The sequence below is a fragment of the Pleurodeles waltl genome, chromosome 3_1, assembly GCF_031143425.1.
Source record: "Pleurodeles waltl isolate 20211129_DDA chromosome 3_1, aPleWal1.hap1.20221129, whole genome shotgun sequence".
Lineage (NCBI taxonomy): Eukaryota > Metazoa > Chordata > Amphibia > Caudata > Salamandridae > Pleurodeles > Pleurodeles waltl.
The window spans coordinates 970,734,448-970,759,024 of record NC_090440.1 but is presented as its reverse complement, the minus strand read 5'-3'; the positions used below and the strand labels follow the sequence as shown (position 1 = coordinate 970,759,024).

The following is a 24,577-nucleotide window of genomic DNA, read 5'->3' as shown; positions in this document are numbered from 1 at the left end:
CTGGAGCGGCACTGTTGTCAGGCGCAGCAGTCTACGAATATTTAAAAAGGTGTTACGCCCAGGGATGAACCCAGATTGGTCTTCATGCACCAGTGTACAAACTACGAGGAGCCACTGATTACCCAGCACTTTGCCCAGTATACAGTTTATATTTAATAACGAGAGAGGATGGTAGGATTGCACAGGGCTTGGGCAAAACTACTATTAGTGCCTCGCACAGCCAGTTCAGGAGTTGGCTCAGTATCCTTTTAGGAAAGTACCCTCTTTCTTGGCATGGTTACCCCCTTTTTCTGCCTGATGTCAGTGTGTTTGACTGTGTTCACTGGGATCCTGCTAACCAGGACCCCATTGATTATGCTCTCTCTCCCAAAACTCTGTATTTCATCCCACAATTGGCACACTGATGCCTCATTCTAAGTCCTAGCATCTGGTACCTAGGTACCAAGGTTATTGGGGTACCAGGGGATCCCTATGGGCTGCAGCATATATTTTGCCGCCCATAGGGAGCCCAAGCAAAGGGTTCTGCAGGACTGCCATTGCAGCCTGTGTGAAAAGGTGCAAGCACCCTTTCACTGCCACTTTTCACTACACAGGTCACTTTTAAGCCACCCCTATGGCAGGCCTCCCAGCCCAGAGGGCAGGGTACAAAGTACCTGTGTGTGAGGGGACCCCTACACTAGCAAAGGTGCCCCCACAAACTGCAGACCCATTTTCATGTGTACCGGGACGCCATTTTACGAGTGTACTGGACATATGTCAATACCTATGTCCAGCTACATAATGGTAACTCCGAACATAGGCATGTTTGGTATCAAAAATGTTGGTATTATACCCCATTGCTTTTGCAAGCATTGGTTGTATGATTTCATGCACTCTGGGGCTCCTTAGAGGACCCCCAGTATTGTCATTACTGCCTTCTGAGGGTTTCCAGGCAGCCCAAGCTGCTGACACCTCCCAGACAGGTTTCTGCCCTCCTGTTGCTAAAAAGCTCAAGCCCAAGAAGGCAGAACAAAGAATTTCCTTTCAGAGAGTGGTGTTACACCCTCTCCCTTTGGAAATAGGTGTTACAGGCTTTGGAGGGGTAGCCTCCCCAAGCCACTGGCAATGCTTTGAATGGGCACATTTGGTGCCCTCCTTGCATAAACGAGCCTACACCGGTTCAGGGATTTCCAATCCCTGCTCTGGAGCAAAAGTGACAAAGGAATGGGGAATGATCACTCCACTGTCCATCACCACTCCAGGGGTGGTGCTCAGAGCTCCTCCAGAGGGTCCCTGGGTTTTGCCATCTTGGATTCAAGGTTGGCAGGGAACTCTGGGAGCATCTGAGTGGCCAGTGCCAGCAGGTGATGTCAGAGCCCCCTTCTGATAGGTGGTCACCCAGCTAGGCGACCAGTCCCCCTTTCAGGGCTATGTAGGGTCTCTCTCTTGGGTGGTTCCTCAGATTCGGATTCCAAGACTCCAGCAGGAGTTCTCTGCAACCTCCACTTCGACTTCTGACCGAAGAAACTGCATCTGGACACTCCAGGACCCGACAAGCTGCAACAAAGAAGCAAGACGCCTCCTGCCACATTGTATCCACGGCTCCTTCCAGCAATTGTAAAATTTCCCCGATCGTGCATCCTCTGAGGACAGCCCATCTTCTTTGCTTGATTGGCTTGTGATTTGGTAGATGTTGAGAGAGGCAGTGAAACACCTTTCAGAATTCCTGCCATCACAGATCAATTAGATGTTCTTTCTTTAACCTAAAAAAGCAGGAAGCCTGCCCAGATGGGTGCAGCTTTATAATGTTTCTGGAAATGCAGACTGTAATACACGCTCCAATAGGTTTAATCTACCTTTATGGTGGAGATCCTTAGCTCTAATCGAGAGTCTTTGCGTACTTGTGCATTTTTGCTGATTGCTGCTAAGGTTGTGTGAATTTTTTTTTTTTTTTTTGGGAAAGCACTTTCTTTGAAAACTTTTGTTTCAAAAGTATTGGATCCCTATTTAAATGACCCTCCAGCTGAAAAATGAATATACAAGTTTGCTGTTCTAATAATTGTTTGAGCTATGTCTTTTAATTCATCTCAATACCATATCTAGACCTCTGCTTTGTTCGTTTTCACTCTTCTGATGTGCAAGGAAGAAGCCGTTCAATCAGATGTCATACTCTATCTTTCTGAAAATTTATTTCTAGCGAAGGCGATATTTAAAGTCCAAACAGTGAACGGTAATGCATCCTCCGCTTTAAAAAAAAAAGTTATTTTCTTTCCGGCTTATTGTTCTGCTTTAGGCAGGCTAAAATGAGTTCACCAGCATTAAATGGTTCATAGGTTCATATACTTGAATTATTCCTTGTCATCATACAACAAAGCAGTGCACAGTCAATACCATCGAAAACAGCCATAGACTTCATGTAATTAGTCAACTTCATTATGTGGCTCGAACTTCAGCCAGTCAAGAGATGGACCCTGACTTCCAATTGCCAGATTTCTCATTGCACATCTAATAGTGATAAATCCTTTCAAGCTGTGCCTTAAATTTGTTCAAAGTAGTATTTTCCACAATTTGATTTGTTTCTTCCTAAAATGCTACTCTGTTTCACTCTGACGGACAGCTCTCTATATTCTAAACTTTTTCTAAGGAAAATGTAGACTTTTTACCCCAGTTTTTAGGGTCAAGCGCGCAAGCGCTCTGGTCTGTTGTAATAGCTCTGTGGGCTTTTAACCATGCCCACTCTTGTTATTTATTCATTGTTGTGCTTGTTTTAAATGCTCCATTTTAATTGGTGTATTTTATGAAATGTCCCTCCTTTGTGTGCTGAGTTCCCTCCCAGGCGGTTTCACTAAGTGAACATTTTTGTTGGCTATCACACTACGTCACACTTCCTCCTGTTACAGTGTGTGATGGCCCCTCCCCCGATTTAAGTTTGCCTTTCATCCCAGCTGTGATCCTTATAGACATTCACGCAGGGAGCCAATAACTCAGCCAGGCTCTAGCAGGCCTCAGGATTTTACTGTCTGCCGAGCAGAACCAGTTTGCTAAGACACTTAGACCGATATTTATACTTTTTTAGCGCCACATTTGCGCTGCTTTTTGACGCAAAAGCGGCGCATTGTATTGTGTAAGTTTGCGCTGCTTTTGCGTCAAAAAATGACGCAAATGCAGCGCTAAGAAAGTATAAATATGGGCCTTAATTCGGCCTTTGCATCAGCAGCATTAAAAGAGCACCGACCCAGCTGATATAAAGCTGAAGTAATTATCTCGCTCCAGTCAGTTCTAGCAAACAATTTGAGGTGGGGCGTGCATATGTCAACGGTTTTAATCTTCATTTTCAATTTATGTGGCAAGAAAAGTCCAATTAGGAATTTACAACAGTGATAGCTCTAACTCAAGAAAACGCGAGACCCATTGCATTGCAAATGCTTGTTTATTTGGCTTCCGTCAAGCCCTTGTTTAAGATCTGCAAATTGGAAAACAAAAAGTCTACATGAATTACCCATATACTAAATTCCTATCCTGTCTCCATCAGGGACATATAACAAAGAAATGCAACATATTTACCACATTTTCAGCTGAAGCACAGAAAGACTAAGAAAGGCACTTGGAATTAGCCATACTCGAGAGTGAATGGAGGCTTCAATTTAAGGAGTGAACACCGAAAGTTATATCTTTTACTTACTTGAAAAAAGCCACCTTCCAAGACTTCTTCAATGGAAAAAGCCCTCTGACCTTGCGTCTAAGGGTCAAACTTCAGGACAGGCTCTGTTTTCAGATTAAATGTAGAAGGGGAGTGAGGGCCCCAGGAAATACACCCACAATACTGCCAAAGGTCAGTGTCACAAGGTTAAAGTTCTGGCAGCAGATTCAGTCAAAACACTAACACATTCCCAGTAGTACCCAGTGCTTTAAATGGGCCGGTACTGTCCGGTACTGAGTACCAGCACTTTTTTATTTTGAGAGGGAGAGTACCGGCATATCTCAAGAAAAACGTAATACTTTTAATTGGAGAGTACCGGCACTTCTCAGAAACAAGCAGGTACTCTGATAGAGAGTACCTGCACTTCTATTTTTCCATTTAAAGCACTGGTAGTACCCAGATACGTTCACCAGTTAAATGGAATTTCTTTGAAAAACTCCCTCGGAAAGGAAGGAAAGCTACAAGCTAGAGCCATCCTGAAGATAAAGAGGAAGCTTCTACCTCAGTTTCCTTTTTTAAAAACATGTTTTAAAGAAATCTTGACAAGATAAGGCTTATTAATACGGTACATATGGTTCATGTGAAAACAGAGCAATATCTATTCCACATCAGATCCAATGACAAAATAGTAAAGTTGTCCAGTTACAGAATACAGACATAGCAGAATAATACAGCTGAAGAGCAAAAACAGAGTAGAACCAAGCAGCCGCAGGAGATAGCTATATCCACATGCGGCCTGCAACACACAGCCCCCAACACACAGAAACCCACCCAAGCACACTCAGATATTCAGTCTCAGTCATCCTAGTAGCACCTCCGTCCTCCACCGGGGAGCCACTGACTCTGGCTCTTGGGAGGCCGTCAGGGTACAATCTGTCTGTAAATCTACCTCTGACAAGCTAGCTAAAATACCAGCCCAAATGTCTAAATCTCGTTCAGCATGGTCATCAATGCGCACTGTCCGGAGTCGCCTCTCCTCCGCCATGCCCCATACACACAAGTCTCCCATCCATTCACAAGTCGTCGGTCCCTTAGTCTGTGTCCAGCGTATCACCACCCATCACTTGGCGAGCACCAGTCCCAGGAGACCGAATCAATGGCACATCTTAGCGCCGCTCGTAGGTGGCGGAAGTACTCCCAGTAGGCAGTGACTGATGGAGGGCTCCACAGGCACCCATGTGCTACCTGTAATATCCACATGACCTCGCCCCAGAAATCCCCTAGTTTGTTACAGCCCCATGTGATATGGAGAAAAGACACCATGGCAGACCCACATCTAGGGCAAGCATCTGACCGAGGTCTATCAAATCTGTGTAGGCACTGTGGGGTTATAAAGGCTTGGTGCAAGTAATTAAGCTGAATGAGATTGAGTATCACATTACTCGCAACTTCCTTGAGCAAACGCTTTCTCCCAGGCACTTTCCGAGAGCAACCCCAGTATGCTATTTTCCCATCTGTCTTGGACCTCCATCAAGTCACCTTGACAGTCTCCCTTGAGCGCTTTATAAGTACAAGAGATCAAGCCCAATGTAGACCCAGGTTCTAGCAGGTTTACCTTCCTCAGCTTTAATCTATGCACCCAGGAATTCATTTGCCAGTGAGTTTAGCTGGAAGTGTCCCGGTAATGTCAAAAAGTACTTATTTCGGACGTTAAGTTCAGTCAACAGTTTTGGCCATTTCTTTTGATGGCCAAAATGTTTTCGGGAAGCAAGTAGATGAGACCCTGTAGTCAGGGAAAACAGACACAGAGACTGTACGATTACTGGGTTTGTTTCTGAAATGGCAGTCCATTCAATAGTATACGTGCTAGAATCAGGTACCAGCATCAGTCATCCTCCTGTCTTCAGTGTAGACAGTATAGTCGCAGTCAAATTATATTCAGCAACATTGGCAACAGAGGAGTCAGTCAAAAAAGCAAAGACAAAGATGAAAACGAAACCAGTCTTTGCATTTCAATAAAAATAAGTCAGCCACAGCTCATAATAAGGCGGAGGGGCTCTGCCCCGCCACCTTTTTCTGATGCAGGAAGATCGTCTGTCAGGCTGAACAAAGGTCAGCCTGACAGACACTCTTTATGTTTGGGTCAGGCAGCCAGGCCCTGTACATGCACCAAAGGTGCCTGTCTGTTTGAATCGCAATTTGCCAGGCTTAAGATTTGAAAGCCCGGTGGGTGTGACTTCCTCAGCCCGGCAAAGTCTTCTGTTAGGGCCCACCCCCATGACAAGGGGTAGCGTCACTGATAGACTTACCCTTGGGGGCTTGAGTTGTAATCCCTGCCTATCAGTGACGCTCATCAAAGAGTGGAGTGGGGTCAGCAGCTCTCACTGACCCCCATACCACTCTGTGACGAGGTAAGGAAGGTCTTCCTCTAAATGGGTGACCTATGACAAGGTCAGCCAATGAGAGAGGACGACAGGAGCTTCCTTAAATGGACAGAGGCTTCCGTCCTGCCACCCAAGATCACTGCAGTGATGATGGGTGCGTGTGTTTTTGTATGGAAATATATATATATATATCATCTCACCCTAACGTGCTAGGACTCTCTGCTCCTTCACTGACCCTGCTTATGGTAGGTAGGACATGTCACGTCTTAAGGGTTGTTAGAATATAACTATGGACAGATGGGTGGTACCTTTGAGAATGATCTTGCCTTGGAGTTCTCAAGGAAGCCTCTTCCTCTTCGACCAAATGGCACAAGAACCTGAAAAAAGTGATTATGTTAATCACCAAACATTTACTGAAAGGTGTTACAGGGGATGAACTGGCCTTTCAGAAAGGTGAATGTCTATTCAGAATTCGCTCGGATACCAAAACAAATCCAGAGATTTGCAGCCCGTGAAAGATCTATGGCACTTGAAGAAATACCCCTTCTCTTTGGTAGTATTCAAATACACCTCAGTGGATTCTCATCTGTGCTAGCATGCCATCTTTGTTCCCTGCCATCAAAGTGGCATACACTAATCTTTAGACCTCCCTTTGCGGGCTTGGTGCATAAACCTTCCTATCTATGTGTATGTGACACCCCCAAAATTGATGGAAGTTCACTAGGCTTTCATGCTCATCGTAACTGACGGGATGTTCATGAGGCTTGTAATCTTCTCAGACAGTAGAGGAAGCCTTGCCTAAAATTGTTTGGACATACCTGGTGTAGTTGTTGTACTGTCATACTATGATTATGCTATAACAATCACATGAAAAATGTAAATGACAACAATAACAATAAGGCTGCCACAGTGGCTTATAATTAACCATGGATCATCCATTGACCAACCTCTCTGTCATTATAGGGCTTTCTCAATGACTATGGCCTGGTTTGGGTTGGAGATAAAGAGAAGAGTGATGGAGAGGTGTCCAAACATGAGATAACTGAACATGAAGTAGTGGAGCTCCAAGGTCTATGGAAGCCAGGTAAGGGTCCAGAAAGATGCTTTTTAATCTACTCCTTTAGTGTACCGACCTCTATCATGTCCCTGAAACCTTCATAAGCTTACATATCACAGTCTGTGAAGGGGACCAAAGACAGCAAGAAACATGATGACACTGCTACACCAGTGGTAAGTCTGTTTATCTATTGTAACTGTTGAGCAGCCTTAAACGAACACAATTCAAAAAATATAAAATCAAATTAAAATCCAGAGGCATGGTAAATGTAGATAAGAAAGGAAGTATGTTTAAATAAATACATCCCACCATTAGCAGGCTTTGAGAAAAGGTTCCTCATGTGGCATTGCAGCCTAAGAATAAATTGGTGATTTTTGTCTTAGGAGTCATTCGCTTTCACCAGGAGTTAGTCTCTTGGCTGGTATGGAATTGTATAGTATGGTATAGACTGTCACGTAATGTATAGTAAGGTATGGTATGGCCTGTTGTATATTATGTTATGGTCTGTCATTGTATAGTATGGGATGACATGGTATGTATGGCCTGTCATTATTATATATTATGGTATGGTTTGTCATTGTGTACTACCAGTATAGGCCTTAACATACTATACAATGACAGGCCATATCATTCTATACAACAACATGCCATGCCATGCCATGCCATACCATTCTAAACCATGGCAGACCATAGAATGCCATGCCATAATATAAAATAAAATGACAGATCATAGCATACTATACAGTCACATAACATACCATACCAAAATATACAATGATAGGGCAGACCATATTTTACAATGACAGGCCATGCCACAATACAAGGACAATCCTTACTTACCATACTATACAATCTCAAGTCATTCCACACTGTATTATCCAGTGACAGGCCGTGCCATACTATACAATGACAGCTCATACCATACCATACTATACAGTAACATTCCATACTATACCTTACAATACCATCCTATACTATAAAATGACTGACCATACCATACCATACAGTGGCGGCCCATACTATACTGTACATTGACAGGCCACAGCATATCATACTATAAAATGATAGCCCATAACATACCATACTATAATATGCTATACAATGATAGGCCATAGTATACAGTGACAAGCCATTCCATATGATACCATACTGTACAATGACAGCCCATACCATACTTTACCATATTATATGACAGGCCATATATGTACCATGCATACTATACAATGACAGTCCATATCCTACCATATCATGCTATACAATGTCAAGCCATACCATATTTTACAATGACAGGTATACCATTCCATACAATAACAGGCCATACCATACAATACTATGCATGACAGGACATTGCAAACTATACAATGACATGCCGTACCATACCATGCCAAGACAGGCCATACCATACAATGCTATTCAGTGACAGACCATACTATCCCATGCCATACTACACAATAACAGATCATACATGTCACACCATACTATACAATGGCAGGCTATAACTTACCATCCAATACAATGACAACCTATACCATACTGTATTGTCCTACACAATGACAGACTATACCATGATATGCCATAATATATAATGACAGACCATACTATACTATACAGTGACTGACCATACCATAATATATAATGAACGGGAAGACCATATTTTACAATGACAGGCCATACCATACCGTACTATACCATGGTCATACCATGAAATACAATGATAGGCTATACTATACAATGGTAGGCCATACCATATGATACCATACACTACAATACAATAATGACCCATAGCATAGCATACCTTACCATACTATGCAGTGAGAGGCCATGGCAAACTATACCATGCTATACAATGACAGACCATACCTTAACATATCATCATATACAATGAAAAACCATACCAAACTTTATACATGCCATATTAAACAATGATAGGACATGCCACGTCATACTCTGCATGACAGGACATACCATACCAAACTATACAATGACAGGCCATACCTTATCAAATCATATCATGCTATATCGTGTCAAGCCATACCATATTTTACAATGACAGGTTATACCGTACCGTACCATACTATACAATACGGACCATACTATGCATGACAGGACATTCCATACCATACTATACAATGACAGTCCATACCATGCTATACAATGGCAGGCCATACTATCCCATACCATACTACACAATGACAGATCATCCCATGCCACACCATTCTATGCAATGACAGGCTATAACTTACCATCCAATACAATGACAACCCATACCATACTAGACCGTCCTATACAATGACACACTATACCATGCTATACCATATTATAAAATGACAGACCATACCATACTTACAATGACAGACCATACCATAATATATAATGACAGGGAAGACCATATTTTACATTGACAGGCCATAACATACTGTACTATATAATGACAGGCCATACCATACCTTGCCATACAGTGACAGGCCATACCATACAATACTATATGATGACAGGCCATAGCATACTGTACAATGACAGGGCACACCATACCATACTATGGCATATTTATAAAATGAAAGGCCATACAATACCATACCATGCCATACTTTAGAATGATAGGCCATATTATCCCATACTATACAATGACTGGCCATACCTTATTAAATCATAATGGACAATGACAAGCCACACCAAACCATACAATACTATACAATGACAGACTATAACATACTTTATAATGGCATAATACATTACATGCCATACCATACTATACGATGAGAGGCCATTCCATGCCATAGTATATTATAACAGTCAATACTATACCATAATATACAGTGTCAGTCCATACCATACCATACAACTCTATACTATACAATAAAATGACAGGCAATACCATACCGTACAATGGCAGGCTATACCATACTATACAATGACAGGCGACACCATAATATACTATGCCATAATATAAAATGACAGGCTATAACATAACATATGATTCTATATGATACAATGATAGGCCATACTATACTATACAATGGCAGGCCATACCATGTGATACCATAGAATACCATCATATACAATAACAGCCAATACCTTACCTCACTATGCAGTGGGAGGCCATAGCATACTATACCATACTATACAATGACAGACCATACCTTAACATATCATCATATACAATGAAAGACCATACCAAATCATATTCAATGACACAACATTCCAAACTATACAATGACAGGCCATAATATATTATACTGTATTATAATATAAAATAAAATGACAGGCCATATCAAACCATAATTTACAATAACAGTTCATACCATGCAATACAGTGACATTCCACATCATACCATACAATTCCATACTATACTATACAATGACAGGCAATAGCATACAATACAATAGCAGGCTATACCATACAATGACAGGCCACACTATACCATACTATGCCATGACATAAAATAACAGCCCATAATATACCATACCATGCCATACAATACAAAGATTACCAGATCATACGATACCATACTGTACAATGATAGGACATACCTTGTCATACTTTGCAATGAGAGGCCAAAGCATACTATACCATACTTTGCAATGACAGGCTGTACCTTAGCATACCGTCCTATACATACCATATTATTCAATGATAGTGCACGCCACGCCATACTACATGACAACATATAATGACAGGCTATACTATTCATTGACAAGACATTCCGTACTATACAATGGCAGGCCACACCATACTTTACAATAACATGCCATGCCAAGACAGGCCACACCATACTATGCTCTACAATTACAGGAAATTCCATACCATGCCGTACTATAAAATGACAGAGCATTCCATACTGTACCATACCATACAATGACAGGTCATGCCATACCATACCATACTATACAATGAGAGCACATATGATACTTTACAGTGACAGGTCTTGCAGTACCACACCATACTATACAATGAAAGGTATAACTTACCATGGAATACAATGACAGGCCATCCTATACAATTGCAGACCACACCATGCCATGCCATAATATATAATGAAAGGCCATACTATACCATACAATACCATAATATACAATGACCTTACCATGCCATACTATACAATTACAGTCCATACCATACCATACTATTCAGTAACAGTACATTCCATACTATAGCATACCATAATATACAATCAAAGGCCATACCATTCCACACAGTGGCAGACTGAACCATACTTTATAGCGACGGTCCACACCATATCATACTATGCCATACGATAAAATTACAGGCCATACCACACCATGCCATACTACACAGTGATAGGCAATTCAGTACCATACTACACAGCGACAGGGCATACCCTGCCATACTGTAGAATGACAGCCAGTACCATACCTTATATCACTATACAATGACAGGTCATACAATAGACTATTATACAATTGAGAGGCCATACCATATTAGAAATGGCAGGCCATACCCTACTGTATGGTATCCAGCAACTGGATAACGTCACGGTTGACAAGTAGCGCTCCACAAATCTACTGATTGAGTGATTGATTGATACAATAACAGCCCATACCATACTATATTATACAATGACATACCATACCAATGACTGGCTATAACTTACCATACTATTCAATGACAGGCCATGCCTTACAGAACCATTTTATACAATGGCGGACGATACCATGCCATGTCATACATAAAATGACAGACCATGCCATACTCTACAATGACAGGCCATATCATACTATACAATGTCAGGCCATATCATACTATACAATGTCAGGCCACATCATACTATACAATGTCAGACCACACTATACCACACAATACCATACTAATGACAGACTATACAATGACAGACCATGCCATACAATACCATCCTATAGAATGGCAGACCATACCATGCCATAATATAAAATGACAGGCCATACCATAATATATAATGACAGAGCATACCATAACAAAATATACAATGTCAGGGCAGAACATATTTTACAGTGACATGCCATACCATACAAGGATAAGCCTACATAACATACTATACAATCTCAAGCCATACCATACTGTATTATCCAGTGACAGGCCATGCCATACTATACAATGACAGCTCATACCATACCATACCATACCATACCATACTATACAGTGACAGTCCATACTATATAGTCCATACTATACCATACAGTCCCATCCCACACTATACAATGACAGGCCATACCATACTATACATTGACAGGCCACAGCATACCATACTATAAAATGACAGGCTATACCATACCATACTACGCTATACAATGATAGGCCATACCATACTATACAATGACAAGCCATACCATACGATACAGTACTGTACAATGATAGTCGATACCGCAACTTACCATATTATATGACAGGCCATATGCATACAGTACATACTATACAAGAACAGGCCATATTTTACCATATCATGCTATACAATGTCAAGCCATACCATCTTTTACAATGACAGGTTATATGTTGGAAAGTGGATTATTGGTAAGGGCAGGTAAGTACCTACACCCGTCAGGTCTCAAAAAATGAATCCCAGCTCAAACCTTTGTAGCTTGGCAACTAGCAGTTAGGTTTAACTTAGGAGACAGGTGTGTAAAGCATTTAAAAATCACAAAACAGTAAATAAGTAAAACACAAAACACCAATTTATCAAAATAGAGTATATTTTTATATTTGAAATGACACTAAAACAACAAAACTCCAATAAAGGGAACCGGATATATGAAATTTTAAAGAATAAATGTTTTTTAGCGCATAGAAACTAAAAGCACCAATCTAGACATCTGGTCGCATTCAACTGTGGCAAAGTCATAATTCGAGGCTTACCGCGATGGAGCCCTGCTCGGCTACAGTAAGAGGGAGGCCTCAGTCAAAGTTTTAATGTTCAGACTTATGTGGTGATTATGATATTGACAGTCACCTGACCGCCATATTACGACTGCGGCGGTGAACCAACCCACACATAGCCACATCACCACCAGTACCACCAGTGCGGTCCGACCACTGACGACAGCGGTTGCCATCCCCAGGCCAGGAGAAGGCATATCCCCGGCCACCATATTACGAGTCAGCAGACTGCCACGATTTCTGGGGTGGACCGACCGCTACGAAAAGCCTGGCGGAAATGAGCAGTATATAAAGTGACACTCACCTCCACAGACACAGACAAGTTTGCGGCCGACATGGAACCAGAACTGGAAGTCTTCCCTATGCTCTACCACGCAATCCAAGTACAGGAACAGCGCGAAGACGAAGACGACAACCGTGAGTACACACTAGGGAGGGAAGGGGAGAGCTACACACCCACACGCAACACAGCAACATGCAACACACACACCCGCCACGGTCTGCCACGCACATTAACACACGTACACAAACACCTGTCCCGATACACACACACACACAGCCACAAACACACAGGCACACACAAATCACAGACAGGCACAACCAAAACTCACACATTACTCCCAACACACACGGCACGCACATTTCATACACAGGGCTAAAAAATGGATCCAAAAATACAGAAATAACATAAGCACACAAAATGAAAGACCAGACAAATCACTTAAATCAACACCAACGTCATCTGTTGGGCAGATGTATTCGAAGGATATGTTGTAATAAAAAACTATACAAGAATGGGCCATTAACCAGTCCAAAAAGTGCAATATGCACACAACGGCATAATGTCGCCCAAATTTGACTCCTGACAGCCTCATGGCCTCCACTGGTCAGGGACATCAATGGGGCAGGCAGGTACTTCAGGGGTCAGAGGGTGGGGGGAGTGGCGGGGTTTTATGTTTGGAAGGGGGGGTCATTGGGCTTTGGTTTGGGAGGGGGTGGGGGTTTGGCCTTAGGTTTAGATGGCGGGGAATATTCTTGCAGCGGGGGTGGGAGTGGCTACAGTCATTGCCTTAGAGGGAGGCTTTTTGGCTGGGGGAGGGACATGGGAAACACTATGGGGGCCATAAGAGGACTGGGAGCTGGAGGGACTGGGCTGGGGGAGGGGAACGTGATGCTTAGGGAAACACAGGGTTTGGCTAGAGGAGGGAACAGGTCAAGGTGGGCAAGGAAAAGTTTTTTAGGAACAGTGGGACAGATTGTGGGAACAGGTTTGGGAATGGAGGTAGAGAGAATGGTAGTAGGATGTGTAGGTCTGCTGGACTTGGATGTAGGTGCATGCAAAGTGTGCATGTGTGAGGTGGATGACTGTTGGGTGGGTGAGTGGGGGTGTTTATGTGTCTTGGGAGGAGGAGGGAAGAGCGGCTGGGAAAAGGTAGGCAGGTTGTCTGAATGTATGTTGAGGTGGTGTCTGCAAGTAAGGTGGGCGTGCTGCATGTGGGTGCGATGGTAGTGGTGGTCATTGTGAATGTAGTGTATGTGGTGCATGTCTGTGTGTCTGCTGTGGTGGTGACTGTTGGCAGGGCTGAACTTTTGACTGGATCTGGGAGTGAGGATGCAGTGCTGGCAGGTGTGAGTAGTGATTAGGCTGTGAGGGAGGAGGTGGTGGGGGAGACAGTGGAGGCAGTGGCTGTTGTGTTTGCTGGTGTGTGTTGGGTGTGTGTATGCTTGTGATGTGACCTGTGGTGCTTGTGTTTGTCTTAGCACGTCTTGTCTGTTGTCTTGGGTGCATGCAGGTCTGATGGTGTGCTTGGGATGGGTGGGGGAGAGGGCTCTGGGACTTGGCACAGGTAGTTGGAGAGGGGGCGGAAGAAGTAGGGACACTGGCTGCCGTCAAAGAGGAGGCCAGATCCTGAAACAATTTCTGTAGGCCAGCCAACGCACTGTGAATGCTTTTCAGGTAGGCATTGCTTTGCTGCTTCTGAAATGACAGCCCCTGGATGGCATTCACCATGGTTGACTGCCCCACAGAGATGGATCTCAGGAGGTCAATAGCCTGCTCTTGGAGGGCAGCAGGGCTGACTGGGGCAGGGGCAGAGGTGCCTGCGGCGAAGGAGATGCCGACCCTCTTATATGAGCGAGCATGGGCAACTAGGTGGGGAGCTGATGGGAGGGCAGTGCTGGTAATGGGGGTGGCAGATGATTTAGTTGCTGGGGTAGTCCCAGAGGGGACCGCCACCACCAGGGAGCTTTCATCAGAGGAGGAATCAGTCAGATGTAGCAGTTCCTGTCCCCCGTGATGCTCCCCTTGCCCTCCAGCCCACTGGTCCCCTCCGTGTTGGTGGACTCCGCCTCCTGGGTCCCGTGAGCTGCAGCCCCCCAATTGCTGGTGCCCCTTCTCCTTTGCCGGATGGTGCTAATGCACACAAGGACAGAAGAAGACAAGGAGGGAGGGTGGGGGAGAAAGAAAGGGAGCATAGGGTCAATAACCACACTTCTGCCAGATAATAGCCACACTTTACAACAATACACAAGCAAAATTCAGTACGCTGTGCCAAACACCAGACAAAACGAATGGCTACTGACCACAGGAGACCTTGCAATTTGAACCCCCTACAATCATCCATCGACAACACTACACTGATAAAGCAGCAGACTGTTACTACTCACTAAACCACTTGTGGGAGTTAACTGAGGGACATCTTCACTTGACAGTGTGTGAACAACCTGCATTTGCCTGGACATCCCACATAGCTAGTTGAAAACAGCAGTAAATGAGAGTCACCAATCTTCATTTTAGTCCCAGGATGTAGCTCTCTACATATGTAGCCATGTCTTTAACTTACAACTACCTATCAGACAGACCAATTAGCATTACAATGAGGACCTCAGCTACAAACCCGACCAGAGATTACTTAGGCATCCACTAGCTATCAGCTAACCATACAAACACTATGCAACTCAATACCAACATGAGGAACACTTGTGGCTGCTTTGCTGCCCTCAAGCGCCCATCCAACTCTGGGCAGGCCACTGCAAGTATGCGGGCCATTAGGAATGTCAGGGTCCGACGGGCACCCCTCCCTAGTTAGGAGGACATCCCCAGCTGGGCCTCTTTGGTCTTCTGGGCCCAGCGTCTCAGGCCCTCTCACCGCTTTCTGCAGTGGGTGCTCTGCTGGCTATGGACCGCCAGGGTCAGCATTTCCTTGGCGATGGCTAACCACAATCCCTTATTTTGATGGGCGCTGACCTGCATGGGAAACACAGACATAAGGACACATTTATTTAGACTCCTCAACCAGTTACAGCATTTGACTACATATTGTATACATCACAGTCATGCTACACATGACACGTGCTTATGTGCACATAAAGGCTGCACAACACAACACTCTCAAAAGGACATACTGCATGCCCACATATGCAACTACATTCAACCATGTCTCATCTACTATACATAAAAGGTGCTACCTGCTTATCTGGAGCCCCATACAACTGTCCATACAGGGGTAAGACCCCATCCACAAGCTTCCCAAGTTCTTCTGGTGTGAAGGCTGGGGCCCTATCACCTGTAGAACTTGCCATTATGGCTTCCAGATACAGGACACAGCAGCACACACAGAGGAGGACAGTCAGGAGTCAAGTGAAATGGCATTTAGAAAATGGAGGTCACGTCTGTGACGGAGATCACCGTCACCGCCGGCGATGATCTTCATTGCCCCTGTTCTGCATATACATCCATGTTATCCAATAAGGAGTTGCACGGCGGTTCCGACCGCCCACCGCCATGATGAATAACGCCAGCTGAGTGAGGTCACTTACATCTGTCCTCTGCATGCAGGACAAACGGCTGACATTTTACACTGTTATTTATAATTTTACCCAATTATATGTGCGTCATAGCTCAATCTGGCACACTACATTCCAGGCCCTACACATTGTGAAGTTACTCATCTAAAATGATAATGCCTTACACCATTTGTATCGTAATCGATGCTGTGCTCAAAACTGTCAGACCTAGGGAATTGTGATGTACTATATGGTTTTGTGACTCATATGTTCACGTCACCATTCATTGTACATCTAAGCTTTAGACATACAATATAATGAAAGGGGTTGTATTAGATGTCCGTCAGTATGTTGGAGCAACAAGAGCATAGATGGCAAATAGGTTGCCTGTAACGTTGATATTTCAGCATTGATTGATAAAAAGGGTGCTCAATATGTATTTTCTTTGTCCTACTTGTATTGTTTGCTATGTGTAGATACCGACCATTGTGGAGGCAGAGGAATAGACCTGTGCACCGCCCCTAGTTGACCTGGCTACAATGATGAACGGCATGTACTGCTCACCTATCGTATAAATAGTGTGACAATCAGAGAACTGTGTGCACAATTGGAGGTTGATCTCATGCCTGCTAATTGTCATCCAAATGCTATTCCTGCTAATGTACAGGTAATTTCAGTGCCCCTCTTTTTGGCCACTGGCTCATTTCAGGTGATCCTTGCTCTACTCCCCTGATAAGGTCTGCTAGGTAGACGTGGCCTGCTGCATGCTGCACAATTTGGCCCTCAGAAGGCATTGTCCCATTACTGGAAGAGGAGGTTTGTTCCAGTGCACCGGTGATAGCAGAGGGAACAGTAGACAGTGATGAAGATGTGGAGGAGGATGATGTGGACACCGTGGGGGTTATTACAACTTTGGAGGAGGTGTTAATCCGTCCCAAAAGTGACGGTAAAGTGACGGATATACCACCAGCCGTATTACGAGTTCCATAGGATATAATGGACTAGTAATACGGCTGGTGGTATATCCGTCACTTTACCGTCACTTTTGGGACGGATTAACACCTCCTCCAAAGTTGTAATAACCCCCCAGGACTCAGCTGAATCAGCAGTACTTCCAATGGCAGTCTGATAGGCTTGTCGTTGAGTTGACGACAATCACCTCATGAAATGGTGTGTGGCAGCTTTTATATTCATTTCAGTAGTACGTGGTTTGCTCTACCTCGATCATCTCAGTGTGGTTAGTGGTACAGGAGGGAGATATGGGGTTACTGTACTCCTGCCTTTGCTATGTTTCAACTGTATGTTTACTGAGATTGGTTTGTCCAACTCAAAGTTTTGACTCAGAGTGCCTCTGTAGTTAGGAAATGCTGTTGGTAGTGTAATGGCTGTACTGATGGCCTCACATTTCACATCTGTGATTGGGCCTTCCTGACAGTTTCCCCAGCACTGGATGCCATGCAGGAGAGTGTGCCATACAGACAACATGGCAGGGCTCTGTCATGGTGTGTGTTCTAATGCCATTACTGAGGTTGTGCCATGTCTGTAGTAATGTTGATAGTTCATTATAGAGCTGTATTTGTAAGACATAAGGTCTGTGAATTTAGTATGGTATTTGACAAGGATCATGTTTTTTGACAATCATCTATTTGATTGCAATTGTTTTCCATTGCAGAGGATTGTGGGATGTGTGTTTTATACTTGTGAGTGTGTGTGGTGTTTATATGTGTATCAGATGTGATGTATTTGAAATGGCCAATGTGGGGTAGTTTTGTTGGGAAGTCAGTATTGGGACCATGGCGGTCCACATCGCTAGTGGCTTACCGCCTTTGAATGACTGCTGTGTTGATTTGTGGGTCGTCATTTGGAGGGCGGTATCTTCTTGGCATGGCAATGAGGGTGGTGGGACAGCCTCTCTCCTGCTGAAGTTCTGCCTGGAGGTGTCAGATTTGTGGCTGCTTTCTGGCAGTTTTGTCTTTGTAACTCATAATACGGCAGTCGATTCACTGCCTCCGCGGCCGTCGTTTGGCAGCCGCTGCAAGCACAGCGGTCTTCAGTAAAGACCGCTAAAATCATTATGACCATCTTAGTCTTTTTCTTGAAGATTTTTCTTCCCCGGATGAAGTCAAATTTCGGATCTGACCTCCCTGGAACCCTCTTCAAATACGCGTCGCAGGAGACCTCGGTGAAGAATTCTACATTCGGACTTAGATGATTTTTTGTGATGGAAATCTTTGTCTGGGATGAACTTGAAGTACGAAACCGACCTCCATGTAGCCCTCTTCGGATACGCTGCGTGAGAAGCCTTGGTCAACTTTTTACATTTGGAAGTAGAAACTTTTTTGGAACTTTTTCTCTCTGACATCGGATGACCCTCCACAGCAAGCCAATTTCGAGTTGACATCGTCGGCTTGCCTTTCCACGAGCCCCTGGTGAAACCCTGGAAGTCTGGTGCTCCGGAGCTTTCAAGCAGGATAAACCTGCAAGCCAGGCCAGGTCGTGGTCGATGTAAGATGGCTTGACTCATGACGTCGGATTGGTCCACTTATGGAGCTTTTTTTCAAAAGTGCTCCAATCTTCTCCAAACTTCTGGATCTTCTTCGAGAAGGTCTTTATAGGAATTCACAACTCACCCCAAGGTTCCATAAGCTCTGAGTTGCTCCTTGAGGGTTAGGACTCCAACTCCCAGAATGCACCAAATAAAAAAATGATCACTGATCAGCTGGTCACTTTCTTCATGGCTTGATGCAGGGGACTCTGATCCGCTACTTTCTACCTGTAGCAAGCAGTTGAAGACAGGCAAAGTACTTTTGGTAGAGAAGCCCAAATGTGCAGGTGGTGCAGTCCTTCAGAGTGCAATGTCCACGTGCAGGTCAGGGGTCCAGGTCAGGGGTCTAGCAGGGATCTGTCTGAGGTGGGGGTGTAGCTCTGCCAATTTTATCCATGCTCGTTGGGTGGAAAGCAAGGGGGCCTTCTGAACAAGAACATGCAGGCCATCACCCTTTTGAGTGACCATACTTCCTGGGAAATGTGGAAAAAAAAAGTCAATCCCAGGGAGCAACATTCTCCCAAAATCCAAGATGGCAAAGAGTCAGTCTCAGAGGTTAGATCTGGCTGATCCCACCCATTGGTGTGGCTATTTCCCTTAACACACCCCTTTCTAGCCCTCTAATATAATCAGGGGGCACCTTGCTGTCTGGTTTTGCCGGAAATGGGGGTGGTCCCCTTGCTGGCCAAAATGTCCTTCCCTCTTTTGAAGGACAGTTTGGCTCCTCTCCCTCCATCCTGTTTCACCATCTGCTGAGGAAGTTCTCCTCCCCAGGCACTTCATTTGTGTTCAGCCAAGGCCACTTTACACCTCATAAAGGCAGTGTAACCGGGCGCCTCCGGACGCCCCTTCCTCGTCGAAGGAAACGACCGACAAGGGATACCCCGGGGCCACCCGAGGGATTCCTGACGTGATGACGTCCAACGTCATCCGTCAGGCAAGAACAGCCGACGAGAGGCGAGCGAGACGCGTCCCGGAAGGAGAAGCCGACGTCAAGCAGAGTCGAAGAGAGGAACGGCACGGACCGCCGAGACGGAAAGGAAGCCCCGCCGTAGACGAGGATCGACGCGAGGAGAGCGGAAAGCCTTGGGCGCCTCCCGCCCCTGCCGAGGCGAAGTCGGGAGATCCCCTGCAAGCCGGCCACGTCCCTGGAGGGGCGTGGCCAAGCCAGGTACGAGCGTACCGGGACTGGGGCTGGGGTTCTGGGTGGTTGGCTGGGTTTAAGGGGGTTAAAGAGGGAGGGCTGAGATCCTGTAAGGAAGGGGAGCTCATCTGAGTAGGAATACCGATAATTAAAGAATAACCACACCCTCCGTATCCAGACCAGGGAATAAAAGAGTAAGAGGGTCACAGAGAGGACACAAAAAAAGGAAGGCACGAAAACGAAAAGTAACCCCACATTCCTCCACCTCCACAGAACCCCCCCCTTTCACTCCTTACTAACCCTTATTAAACCGTGTATAAATAATTTGCCCCACTTACCTGTTCCTTTTTCCTTCTTTTGTTTGGGAAATCCTGGGCCATGAATACCGGGTGAACAAGACCCTTCCTCCGAACCGGACCAGGCCGTCCCGAGAACACCAAAGAGCCCTGAAAAGAAAAGGGAATTATTTTATTTTGGACTTGGAGTATAACAGTTTGGCAAACAACTCAGTGTTATAAATCCCAAACGAGCAAGAAAATAAACATACTACCCCCTTAAGTGCTGCGTCTATCACCTTCTTCCAATATTCCCTCGACGCGGGAAAAAGACCCCGCCACAGTGGTGTCAGAAGTGGGATATTGGAAGAGGCGACCGAGACGGCCCAACCATGGAGGAGAAGTGTACCATATCCGATATGATGCAACAGTTGGCCTCCGGACAAAGACACCTGCAATTAGTGTGGGAAGAACAACAAAAAGAGGCCAAATTGGAAAGAGAGGCACTACAAAATGCCCTTAAGAGTCAGGCCACCATAATGGCCAACAACCAGTTGGTTCATGAAACCGCCATTAAGAATCTCACAGATACCATCGCTGCTACCCGTGTACACCCAAATGTGCCCAGTTCGGTCTTACAACGATATCAAGAAGGTGAAGACCCCGATGCCTTTTTCACCAATTTTGAACGAGTTGCTACTTCCGCTACTTGGCCTCCGGAACGATGGGGCCAGTATATCGCCCCCTTATTGACGGGGACTCTCCAAGCCGCCTATCAAGCGGTAAACCCCGGTGGAATAACCCCCTATAAGGATATTAAAAAGAGCATCTTAGAACGGGTGGGTTTTGATTCTGAACATTATCGCGTCCGGTTTAGGAAAGCCAAGTGGGGACCCAACGAAAATCCCCGGGCCCTATATTTTAGGATCAAAGATCTGGGTCTCAAATGGTTGGGCCCCATAGGGACAAATCGGGAAGACATTATTGAGATCGTGCTCTTAGAGCAATACATGGACGCGCTGCCTCCGTCCACGCGCAACTGGATCAAACAACATCCAAACCCAGATACCAATGCTACCATCGAGTTGGCCTGCGCTTTTCATCGCTCCCTTGAGTTCAAAGTAACCCCCCCCCCGGTCAACACCTAGTCCCCTGCGTCTGAGTTCGGGAACATCCTCGACAGGGGGACGAAGAACCAATGAGGACATAGGGAGAACCCGGGGACTGGATAGGCCCTATATACAACAACCTCAGTGTTTCAGTTGCGGGGAATGGGGTCACATAGCTCGAGGATGCCCCCTGAAAACAGAAAAACCGGAACCCATGGAAATAGGGGTTACTAGAGGAAGAGTCTTTTATACAGGAAAAAGAGACACCCCTTATAAAAAGAGACTCGTTATCAATGGGAAAAGCACAGTGGCCCTCATCGATTCAGGTTGTAGCCAGTCTGTGGCCCGGGCCGGGTTGTTCGACGCCCATGACGGTACTTCGGGACTCACGGTATCAATCTGTTGCATCCATGGAGAAACCAGAGAATATCCCCTAATCTGGACAACCCTCACCTGGGGAGGAAAAGAAATACCCATAAGAATGGGTTTAGTAGAACAACTGGTTGAAGAAGCTATTATAGGAACTGACTTTTCGGAATTCCCCCAACTCCTAGACAGCCTCAGACAGCTCGAAGAAACTAACAACTGGTGGAAAGATGCTCCTTTCTCCGGTGAGCCTCTATCACCTCCGAGGGTACGACCTAAACTCTCCCGGAAGGAGAAAAGAATAATGAAGAAAGCCTATACTCAAGACCTCTCCAGCACGCCCCGGGTAATTACAAAGGTACTCGCCCTCACTGCCCTTCCCAGCTTCCGGACTTCTCAAAGAGAAGACCCCAGTCTGATTCATGCATGGAAAAGTGCACGGCCACGGAAACCTCAGGATAAGGGTCCCTCGTTCACCATAGTCAAGGACCTATTATACCGAGTCACATACAAAGACCAAGACGAAAAGAAACAGTTGATAGTTCCAGAACCCTATAGACAACAAGTTCTACACTTAGCACACAGTCAGCCGGGGGGCGGACACTATGGGAGGGAGAAAACCGAGGAGTATTTGTTGAGAAAATTTTACTGGCCAGGGGTATTTTCCCAGATTAGGAAGTTCTGTCAACAATGTCCCAAATGTCAATTGATTGACCCAGGCTCACGGAGAAAAGCCCCTTTACAACCCCTCCCCATCATTGATGTGCCCTTCTCCCGAATAGGGATGGACCTCGTTGGCCCTCTTCTACCCTCGTCGAGAGGCTATCGTTATATATTGGTATTAGTGGATTACGCCACAAGATACCCTGAGGCTATTCCCCTCTCTAGTATTAACACCAAGAGTGTTGCACACGCCATGATAGGCTTCTTTTCCCGAGTTGGGTTTCCTCGAGAAGTCCTAACGGACCAAGGGACCCAATTTATGTCCAACCTGATGACACAAATATGTCAGCTATTGGGGATCAATCAGTTACGGACGTCGGTCTATCACCCACAAACCGATGGCTTAGTAGAGAGATATAACCGTACCCTCAAATCACTACTAAAGAAAGCTATCTCGGAGACAGGTAAGGACTGGGATAGGAAACTCCCCTTAGTATTATACGCAATCAGGACACACGAACAAGCCTCTACGGGCCATAGTCCGTTTGAACTGTTGTTTGGGCGACAACCACGGACCCTACTAGACATGGCCGCTGAGATGTGGGAAGAAGAAGACGGGGAAAAAACCATTCTAAAATACGCACATGAGTTAAAAACCCAACTACATACAGTATGGGAAAGCGTAAGGGAGCACATGGAGAGGGCCCAAGACAAGCAGAAAAGGAATTATGATCGGAATACCCAATTGAGGTCCTTTTCCCTAGGAGATAAAGTGCTAGTTCTTCTTCCCAGTTCCGATAACAAATTATTGGCAAAATGGCAGGGACCCTACCCCGTAACAGGACTAGTAACTCCCGTAACGTATAAGATTCAGCTTAACGATAACCCCCCCTAGGTCCCAGATCTTCCATGTTAACTTATTAAAAAGATGGGAAGAACCACCGAACGACCCAAGGCACGGCTGCCTGATTAATACAGTTAAGGAACTAGAGATAGGCTGGTGTCCCACTGACCCCCCTGGCGAGAGGGAGATCAACAAAATAGACAGTTGAAGAATCTCTTCGATAAACACGTTCGGGTGTTCTCCTCGATACCCGGTAGGACACGATTGGTACATCATCATATCCTCACACCACCTGGGAAGACCGTGCGACTAAAGCCTTATCGTATCCCTGAAGCTAGGAAAATCCTCGTAGAAAACGAAATCGAGAAGATGTTAGATCTAGACATCGTAGAACCTTCCCACAGCCCCTGGTGTTCGCCCGTGGTATTGGTGCCCAAACCTGATGGGTCTATACGTTTCTGTATTGACTTTAGACAGATCAATTCCCTATCACAATTTGACACCTATCCCCTTCCAAGGATAGACGAGCTCTTAGAAAGATTGGGGAAAGCAAAATAGATGTCTACGCTTGATTTGACCAAGGGATATTGGCAGATCCCGTTGGGTCCCGAAGACAAAGAAAAGACGGCTTTCGCTACTCCCTCCGGATTGTATCACTTTAAGGTTCTCCCTTTCGGGTTGCATGGCGCCCCCGCCACCTTCCAACGTCTCATGGATACCATATTACGACCTCATACCAGATACGCGGCGGCCTATCTGGATGACATCGTTATTTTCAGTGAGACCTGGGAAGACCATGTGACCCACATAGATCACATCTTCTCGGCTTTAGGGAAGGCTGGACTGACAGCCAACCCCGCAAAGAGCCGACTGGCTTTTAGGGAGATCTCCTACCTGGGTTATCACATTAGCAACG

At 45.2% G+C, this 24,577-nt stretch overlaps 1 protein-coding gene across 1 annotated transcript in view; it reads left to right on the top strand.

Moving 5' to 3' along the window:
• UBXN11 (UBX domain protein 11) overlaps positions 1 to 24,577 on the top strand; it is a 379,872-nt gene that overhangs the window by 152,973 nt on the left and 202,322 nt on the right. The window contains exon 7 of the mRNA XM_069224030.1: positions 6,967 to 7,087. Within this exon, the coding sequence (XP_069080131.1) occupies positions 6,967 to 7,087 (121 nt within the window). The remainder of the gene's footprint in view (positions 1 to 6,966; positions 7,088 to 24,577) is intronic.